Source organism: Engraulis encrasicolus, chromosome 2 (genome assembly GCF_034702125.1).
Source record: "Engraulis encrasicolus isolate BLACKSEA-1 chromosome 2, IST_EnEncr_1.0, whole genome shotgun sequence".
In the NCBI taxonomy this organism is placed as follows: Eukaryota; Metazoa; Chordata; class Actinopteri; order Clupeiformes; family Engraulidae; genus Engraulis; species Engraulis encrasicolus.
This window is the reverse complement of record NC_085858.1, coordinates 3,601,540-3,611,539: the sequence shown is the minus strand read 5'-3', so window position 1 is coordinate 3,611,539 and position 10,000 is coordinate 3,601,540. Positions and strand designations below refer to the sequence as shown.

The window sequence follows — 10,000 nt, the reverse complement described above, 5'->3', positions numbered from 1 at the left end:
AGGTGCGGCTATACTGCCCTACAATTACAGAGGCAAAGTGCAGTAATTACACATTTTGTTCCAACTGAGTCAAGGCTCAAAATGTCTTCATCACACCTCCTTCATCTTGTGACAAAGACTTGTGGTCCAAATGTGACCTATTTCAGAAATAACGCCATGTCAAATTTGTAGTGACTACAATATCCAACCTAAACACCCAGGCTTTGACGGTATTTCTCTCAGTTTCAATGTTGCCGTAGCTACTACTCTGTCTTTGTAGGGCAGAATGGCAGCCAGCACCTGTCTCCACAGACTGCCTCTCGGACGGGTGAGGAGATAATCAGCCAAAGGCCATGTCAACATGGCTTTACACCATAGCACCGCTGCTGCGTCACAACTTGAGCAAAACCACCTTATTCCCCGTGTGGTGGAGAAAAGCCTACATCGCTGCATTCATCCATTTCAAGAGGACAGGCGGTGGATACTGAGAGTGAGAGATACATATTCATGCATGCCTAAAACAAAAGCAAATTGGAAGTAAATATAAAACATCCACAACACACGCATACACATACAAAGCACACACACACAGACATCACAAGACTTCAGATGTCACGGCACACGTCAACTGGCTCAGGCCCAAAGCATCAATGGTGAGGAGACAGCATCACATCACTCCCTTGTCACACACCTTTGGCTGTGACGTGTGTGTGTGTGTGTGTGTGTGTGTGTGTGTGACAGGTGAGTGTGTGTGAGGGATGAGCTCCATGCAAGTTTAAAGAGAGCCAGTATTCGTATTGATCGGCCCCCGCGGGTAACTGCATATAGTAAACGGAAATGCAGGATGGGAAAATAGGGAGGAAAGAGAGTGATAAAAAAAGAAGAAACAGAGGGAGGAAAAGATCAGAACACTGCAACAGTGAATCAATTATGGCAGTATGATAAGAAACACCTATAATTGATGTAGATAGATGCATCAACCGAAAGCCACTTGCAAATAATGGGACAAAAGTAGACATGACGTGTGTAAAAGTGTCATTGAAAAAGTGTGACATCGTTAATGGGGAGAGAGAGAGAGAGAGAGAGAGAGAGAGAGAGAGAGAGAGAGAGAGAGAGAGAGAGAGAGAGAGAGAGAGAGAGAGAGAGAGAAAACAAAAACCAAATGGGTGCAGGTACAGTAGCTGGCCCTGACATTTTCAATTGCACTTCTCATACAATACACAAAAGACAACCCTTTAACAATTGAATCAATGTATTATGGCCAGCCTACTACACACTAGAAAATACATGTACACATGTACACACACACACACACACACACACTCTTCACTATTAACAAACTTCCCTCGTAATATGCATCAATGCACGAGGTCTGAAGCATGCGTAACAATGGGGATGGGAAGAAAGTTTGGTTTTACAAACCAACAAACTAATTGAAATTAAAGACAATTAATTAAAATCAAAATGAATTTTTCAAAAATGAATGCAAGTGTAGACATGTGTGGGGAGAGAGCTGGTAAGTGCAATTATTGAGGGTCAGATTGTGTACATACGACATGGACCACTTCTGACCTTTAATGCTAGAGGAATAGCTTTCTGCTGTCTGCACCGTGGATGGCTAAAACCGGCAAATCAGGACGTAGATAATTAAAACATTTTGTACCCTTTACATTCAAATGTCAGATAGGCTACCTGTAGCCAGGAAGAGAGCGAAGCTTACTCCAGACCACACCATACACACCAAGCTGTTTATTTTTTTATTTTTATTAAATGCAAGATATTTTATTTTAAAGCTGCCCTGCTCTGAGAGTCCGAAAAAGGTTAATAAGAATGTAAAAAGGCAAAAAAAAATATTTAAAAAGTTGAAAGCTGCACTTAAAAAATGGCAGGTTGGAGAAAGGGGAGATGTGATGAGTGGATTCCTTCTTATGTTGATGTTTTTGAATTAAACAGTCTGATACATTGAGGGACTAAGCGGTCCCTGAGTCGGCTGGTCTGAGCACGTAAGCTCCTATATCTCCGGGCAGATGGTAGAAGGGTGAAGTGTGTGTAGCTGGGGTGGTGCAGATCAGCTATAATTCGTTTGGCCCTCCTCAGACATCGCTGATTGTAAAGATCCTGGATGTTGGGTAGATCTGATTTGATTGTCCGTTGAGCAGATTTGATGACTCGCTGGAGGTCTCTCCTGTCTTGGGCGGTGTTACCATACCATGCTGTGAAATGCTAATTCTATTGTACAGCGATAGAAGTTGGCAAGTATCCTACTCTCCATTCCATATCTGTGCAGCCGTCTCAGAAAAAATAGTCGCTGTCTAGCCGTCTTAGTGATGCAATTTTGTGATGAGACCAGCCGAGATCCTCCTTGATGTTGACTCCTAGGAATGTATAGCTCTTAACCCTCTCCACTGCAGTATCAGCAATTTAAATTGGCTGGTGTGGCTGTTGTTGTATCCTCCGGAAATCCACAATCAACTCCTTTGTTTTGCTGACATTCAGGAGTAGATTGTTATCCACACACCAGGTTGACAATGCCGCCACCTCAGCCCTGTAGGCCGACTCATCTCCATTTGTGATGCAGCCAATTACCGTAGTGTCGTCAGCAAACTTAATGATGGTATTGGAATTGTGGATGGCTGTGCAGTCATGTGTGAAAAGGGAATAGGGTAGGGGGCTGAGCACACATCCCTGGGGCGCGCCGGTGCTGAGGAAAAGTATGGAGGAGGTGAACTTGCCCAGTCATACTGCTTGAGGCCTATCGGTGAGAAAGTTTAGAATCCAGCTGCAGAGTGAAGGATTAAAGGGACACTGTGCAGGAAATGGTCAAAAAAGGTACTGCAACTATGCTGCTTATTGAAATTGGGCTGCCTTTTGCCAAATTTGATCTTTTCATGAAAGTTTACTAAGTATTAAACAAATATTTTCTAGTATGGTCCAAGTACAGTCATTTTTGCAGCCAAAAATGGCTATTTTAGGAAATTCAAAATGGCGGACCATGGAGAAGACCCCCCTTTTCATGTATGAAAAGTGCATTTTTTCCTGTCATACTGAAAACTTAAAATGTGATGCTGGTGGTAAGTATTCATGAAAAAGGTAACATTAGTGAATGGGCAGCATGAATTCTGGAAATAAACAACTAAAAATCTCACACAGTGTCCCTTTAAGGTTTAAAGATTGCAACTTTAACACTAGTTTGGATGGAATAATTGTGTTGAAGGCAGAGCTGTAGTCGATAAAGAGCATCCTCACATAGGTGTTACTGTGATCAAGATGGGTAAGAGCGATGTTAAGTGCAAGGGCAATGGCGTCATCAGTTGATCTGTTTGACCTATAGGCGATCTGAAGAGGGTCAAGTGCAGGAGAAATAGATGATGTGATATGCATCTTGATAAGCCTCTCAAAGCACTTCATGGCTACAGGTGTAAGAGCTACTGGTCGGTAATCATTCAGACAACTCACTGTAGATTTTTTAGGGACTGGGATGATGGTAGTCCTCTTGAAGCATGCAGGGACAACAGACTGCTGTAGTGAGAGGTTAAAAATATCTGTAAACTTTAGACATCAGCTAATTCAGATGCGCAGGCTTTAAGCACACAACCTGGGATGTTGTCAGGTCCAGGAGCCTTGTGAACATTCACTTTCTTGAACGATGTATAAACGTCTGTCACAGATAGCTGGATGGGGCAGCAGTCACTCTCTAGCAGAACTTCAGGCTTTATAATGCACGAGAATTATAAATACACAAACAATATTCTACGTAGTATGTCTTTTAATAGGCTAATGTAAATAGTATAATTTTAATTGTGTCTGCCTCCGTTTAGGTTTTTTTTGGCGGGGGGGGAGACTGTGGAAACCGCAAGGTTTGCATGTCACGGCTCGGGGCGCGTACGAATGGTACGGTTTTGGTTTTCGGTATGGTTCTTGCCAAACCTAACACATACACACGCATTCACTCTAGAAGGAGATCACAGCTCGTCACCATAAAATAATTATCATTCCTTACTCACATCTGTGTGTGTACGAGCGAGAGACAGACAGACAGGCAGACAAACACACACAAGAAAGAGATCCCAGCTCATTGCTTTCTGTCTTTCTGTCTTTCTGTCTCTCTGTCTCTGTCTCTGTCTCTGTCTCTCTGTCTCTCTGTCTCTGTCTCTCTCTCTCTCTCTCTCTCTCTCTCTCTCTCTCATGCAAGAGCCATGGCTCATGCCCATGTCTTGGTCTCTTGTTCGTTTGTTCACTCGTGTGCACAAGCACACGCGCACACGCACATGGCAGAGTTGTTGAGCTGGTACTCGTGTCAGTGTGTTGCAGCCAACTGGATGCCTTGGTCACACACACTTGCACACTCACTCACTCACTAGAGAGCGGAGTCGTTGAGCTGGTAATCGTGTCCCTGCGCTGCAGCCAACTTGACGCCCTGGTCAGCCCACAGGCAGCAGAAGGCCTGAGCCAGGAAGGGACGGAGCTCCGCCTCCTCCCCAACGCACCAATCACACGACAGCACTGACTGGGCATGCTCCTGCGAAAGAGGATTCACGTCAACCACACATGTAAGGGCATATCAATGCCGCATAGGCAGTAAATCACATTTAGTGTGTAGTAACATTTAGTGTTAGCCAATGCTAATCAATGATTCATAGGCTATAAAACGTCACTGGGTACATGTCACATGTGAGATACATAACATCACATTGACTGCATGTCAATATCCGTCCTACAGTCGTTTCCTTTATTCTCTGGCCTTGTGCCTCTAGGTTCTTTACGATATCCTAACTCCCGTCCTCCCCAAGTGCTTACGGCCTCGCGGGTCAGATTCAATATTTCACAAAAGTGCAATTGTGAGGTCATTTTCAAATTCGCAATCCGGACGTTAAAAGGGGAAAAGTCCTCAATAAGTTGTTGTGGCTAGGTTGACTGCGGGGAGACTTTATCATTTTCTCCACGAATACTTGGCGTCACATGAAGCACTAGGCCACAAGCACAGGCCTAGGACATTACTCAGGATATTGGAAAGAACAAGTGAATGCAAACCATCAATGAATTCATTAATTTTTACTTGATTGACCTTGTTGATCAGCTTACGATCAATTGATAAGCTGCCCTTTCCCCCTGAAATCTCAGTCATGGGTAAGCGGTTAACCGTTAGGGCGTCAGACTTGTAGCCCAAAGGTTGCCGATTCGAATCCCAACCCGCCCGGTTGGTGCGAGCAGTACTTAACCAGGGCTCTCCTGCATCCTCCTCCATGAGGTACCCTGAGCATTGTACCGTCCCACCACACTGTTCCCTTTCGGGCGCCATTCGGGGCTGCCCTCTTGCACGGGTGAGGCATAAATGCAATTTCATTGTGTGCGGCGTGCAGTGAAAACTTGTGTTCTATTGAATGCTGTGTCACAATGACAATGGGAGTTGGAGTTTCCCAATTGGGCTTTCATTTACTTTCATCTCAATATTTCCCCCCCAACATATTTAAATTGATAATTGAGATTAGATAGTGAAAAAATACTGAAATACTGAATTTGAATTAATTCTATTTAAATTATTTAATCCAAAAATGATTTAATATTCCCACTCCTCTGCCAACATCACTAGCAGATACAAAGTGCACAGGAAATATACAGAACAAGTCCTGTCCTCATCCTCTGACCTTTGCAGGGTTTGACAGGCACAAGGCAATAGGCTGATGGAGGCAACTGGAGGAGGGTGTCGATAATGTACCTATATGTTACATTGCAGCTATAGGGTGCATTTCTTTATATCAATATTGATAGACATTCGTAGATTTTTGAAGATGTAGATATGTGAATGTATCGATGCATGTTGGATTTAAATGCAGTACGTGTTGTGTGTGCACTGTATGTGCTAAATAAATAAAGTACTGTATCTCTACTACTACTAAATCTGGGGAATTCAGGTTCTCCTGTCAGCAAGTGACCACACAATTCAGAATAATATTCAGAGGTGTTGAGCCACATCAGACAGCAGGTGTTGCGGAACTTCACAGGTGATTGGGAAGCTCATCAGGTGTGTGTGAGAAGCTGTCGACACGTATATGGATATTTTTGAAAACGTGTTTAGGCGTCAACGTGTAAAAATACATCATCATTTAAAAATATCCGCATTCGTGGTACCAAACCAGCATCACCAAAGGCTCACCTTCCGTGGTGGAACAATTGCACACTGGGCCCCAGGGAAAGACACTGATGGGGCCCCTTATACAACCTACCAATGTCACAATATTTCAAATGTCTTTATTAGAGGATGGCCTCTTGAGATGGGCATCTCACTTTCAAGAGGGTTCTCAATAGGGCACCCACCATCAATACAGTAGGGCCCTGGGCCCTGAGACAAATGCTCTACTTGCCCTGTCCGTAGCTCCGGCCCTGCTCACCTTGTTCCTCTGGTGGGCCAGGTTGATCCTCAGGAGGCCCATTCCCCTCAGCACCATCTTCATGGAGTTCAACAGGTTATCCATCACCGCTGGCTGACACACACACACACACACACAAACACACATGCGCGCACGCGCACACGCACACACAGTCTTAAGAGCATTTTTATGTTTGCACTTGGTCAAGTCTGGCCAGTCACCTTGGTCACTGATTCCCTATCGATTTGATTTTGTTTGATACCAATCTTCTGTCTGTGTGGCCGTGACTCAGAGTGTCTGGAGCTGACAGCGCCGCACCCCCCGTCACACACACACACACACACACACACACACACACACACACACACACAAGGCAAGGCTGGATTTCACACAGGCCTACTCACATACCTTGAAGCTGAGAAGTTCCTCTTTACTGAAGCCATTGTTGTGGAGGATTTTGATTTGCTTCATCAGTGTGCTCTTGCCACTTTCTGCAGCGCCTGCACAAATACATTTTCGTAAGATTTGATGTGGCTTTGTAAAGCTTCTGTGTGGGATGAACAGCAACAATAAAGTGACATCCAGTGCCCTTACCTAGTAAGAGAACCTTCACCACGTGTGACTCAAGCTTGGCGTGCTCAATGAGATCTCGATCTATTTTGGCGCTTGTGTCTTTTGCCACCTTTTCCTCCTCGGTCACCTCGCGCCTGAGGCACAGACGCAGCGCGTGCCAGCAAGACTACAGTAGTTATGATGATGATAATATGAGGTGCACACAGAAGCAGAACGAGCCAGTTTCAGAACATGTAAAGTGGTCAGACAAAAGGACACCACATTCAACGAATGCGTCCACTCCTACCTGAAGCGATGACCAAGGTAAATTCAAACACCCAAACATTGTTCTCCCTTCTTTAGGCCTCTCAACAGCGTAGTGTTGATTTATCTTAATTCGTGTTTCACAACCCACATAAATGTTGCAGTGGGGTTATCAAAAGTGAGCCTAAGAACGATCGAAGGTTGCATGTGGCAGGGCAATTGGCTTTGGAAAATTGGGCTGGAGTGCGTAATAGACTTGGCACGCCCAAAAGGCATGTTTGGAATGGATCCTTCTTTTCCGGAGAGCACAAATCATCAACGGGCAATTAAGTGGGTGGATAATGTCAAAACAATCGAAAATCTTTCACAATTCAACAATTCAAGTGTAGGCTGTTTATTGTAGGCTAAAAGAAGGGAAGTTGTTAAACTTCCATAGTGTAGGCTAACCACTACAGAATATCGACCAAACAAATGAGAGGACAGGCGGGGATGTCGAACATTACATTTGTTTATTACACACACGCACACCATGATACAAAAATTACATCGTCTCATTAGAAAGGCGGGATTGATACAACCTTTAATGGGGGAAGCACCGTGGAGACCTCCAAGTTATTCTAATGTTAATAATTTATATTAACCCAACAGTCAGTTGCTAATTATTAAGCAAGCTCGTGGCCCGAGAGTGCGGCATCCTAGAAAGCATTTGGGATTTTGTCAACTGCTGTTCAACATGTTGGGTTAAAATGCCACTAAATTAGAGAATCTATAGATAGCAATGCAGTTTAGGAGTGTATTTTAAAATCTGCCCTTTTGGAAGACTGGGAGCAGACGGCAATATATTAATCAGTTAAACGTTAAAAACACGACAGCCTCTGTGATGATTAGGAGTGTCGTCTATCCTAGGTTAAGCTTAAGACTGATACATAGTAGGCCTACCAAATTGGATCTGAAACGAATTAGAATCAAGCTGTCAGTCTTCAGTTCGTCTATCGGCCTAGATGTGTTTAGATGGACAAGGCGCATGGCGCACACGGGATGCTGTCCAGGCAGTACGGCCTTTGCTGCCAATTCAAGACAACGCAAAAACGTCATCAAGTTTCACTTGGCCAAAACTGTCCCAATTGAGCTGAGCTTGGCTTATGAAGCCCACAACGGAGGTCTAAAGCTTTTTTTTATTAAGATAAAAATCCTAATTTCAGACTGCGCTCACTGATACCTAATTGTGTCTTCAGGCTTTCAGTTATCATGAAGTGTCTTATCAAGTTTTCAAAGCCTTGGATCAAAACCAAACGTTTGTGTGGTTTTCGGGTCTTTCCATCTACCGGGAAAGAGTTTTGAGTGAGCGAGTGCAATGATTGTTTGTAAGACACATGGTGACGCCTTGCGGCCATCAGCGGTACTGCACGAGTCGAGGCGGTTCTGAAGCAGCTGATAGTTTCAACATCTTTCAGTGAACACTCACAAGTCAACTCCATATATATCGTTTTAAATATGCAAACAGTTCATAAAGAAATATATAGTTTTCACTCCATTGGATGTTTCCATTGTTGAGGATAACCTGGTTTTGAACAAACCGACAGGGGGGAAATCAGATGAGTGCATAGCATGGACATTTACATCTGTCACATATAGATTGATACATCTTTGGGAAAAAAAAATAAAATAATGCTGATTGACAGCTCGCTCTGCTCTCCATAATCTTTCTTAGAATATTTCTTTTTTTAATTTAAATCATTTCTGTAGAATATGACCGGGGAGCCTGCTGTGTAGAACTTGCTAATGACTCAATGATGTTTTGGTATTTAGCAAACGTCAGTGTGGTGCAACCATAGCTAATGCCACTATTGTATGGATTAAATGACTTTTTGTTTTGTTTTTAGTGGATTATCTAAGAAGTATATTCATTGCTGTACATTAATTACCATTTACTACGGTAATTATTTTATGGGCATAAGCTATGGTTGTACTCCCTGACATCTGAGCCTCAAAAATGTCACTGACCCTAATATTAACCTTTGAGGAGTAAGGAATTTCTAGAGGTTCTTCTAGAATTTTACTGGAACACTCTACAGCTCCCATAGACATTTGTGTTAAAAATTTCGCAAAGACATTATGACATCATAATGAGAACTCAAAATTTGGGCAAAATTCTAATCACATATTTGTACTCCTCAAAGGGTTAAAACTCTATCCACGGCCGCCAGGTGCGACTGACCAGTGGTTCATCAAGTGTCTTTTGTGTACTGTCCTTATCCTGCCGCATCCTCCTAACCTGACTCTCGCCAGATGAATGGGTTCCGCCTTGCTCCACGAACATTCATCTGGAGCTACGCCATAGGCATACAGTCTCTGTGGTTTTATATTACAAAAAAAACCCTTTGTATGTGACTGGGGTTAACCCTGTCTGACATTTTTTTAAATGAGCTGCAAGTTGATCTACTCACAGATTCGAAAATACAGTTAAAATGACAGAATCAGTGTCAATAAGTGAGTCCGTGCGAGGGGCCATTGTTGCTGAAACAACTGTCGCGTTTCACTTGTTTTCCCCTTCACCACTACATTTAAATTTTGACTACGTCACATAGCCTATCTAAAAATTGACCATTGATCCTGATTGGCTCTACAGTATTTTGCTTTTGGGAGCAGGGCGAATCTGAAGGTCCTCCAGACCCTTGTGTGAGCTCACGAAGCAGAGCGTAAAAACACATAAGGGTCTGTCCTGGCGAGGCGAGAGTCAGGCTACATGCGTCCATCCCCTTACAGCGTAGCGGTAGTCTGAGACAGAGATTCTATAAGTATAGAGATATGCCAACATAATAGGTTTCTATGGGCAC

The 10,000-nt window shown here is 43.5% G+C and overlaps 2 protein-coding genes across 5 annotated transcripts in view; both read right to left on the bottom strand.

The window, feature by feature from the left end:
- gnav1 (guanine nucleotide binding protein (G protein) alpha v1) overlaps nt 1-7,431 on the bottom strand; it is a 28,781-nt gene extending 21,350 nt beyond the window's left edge. For 2 of the 4 annotated variants that reach the window (XM_063212572.1, XM_063212569.1), the window contains exons 1-5: nt 7,207-7,430; nt 6,942-7,086; nt 6,756-6,847; nt 6,369-6,461; nt 4,338-4,498 (exon numbers count right to left, since the gene is read on the bottom strand). In XM_063212572.1, the coding sequence (XP_063068642.1) occupies nt 4,338-4,498; nt 6,369-6,461; nt 6,756-6,847; nt 6,942-7,086; nt 7,207-7,245 (530 nt within the window). In that variant the 5' untranslated portion in view covers nt 7,246-7,430. Of the gene's footprint in view, nt 1-4,337; nt 4,499-6,368; nt 6,462-6,755; nt 6,848-6,941; nt 7,087-7,206 lie in introns of all 4 variants that reach the window. The other 2 variants (XM_063212578.1, XM_063212565.1) reach the window with 2 other exon arrangements.
- Nucleotides 7,432-7,659: 228 nt separating this feature from the next.
- Nucleotides 7,660-10,000, bottom strand: part of pcyt2 (phosphate cytidylyltransferase 2, ethanolamine) — a 35,104-nt gene continuing 32,763 nt past the window's right edge. The window contains exon 13 of the mRNA XM_063219839.1: nt 7,660-10,000. This exon is cut by the window's right edge and continues 1,531 nt beyond it. The gene's annotated coding sequence lies outside the window, so the exon portion shown is untranslated.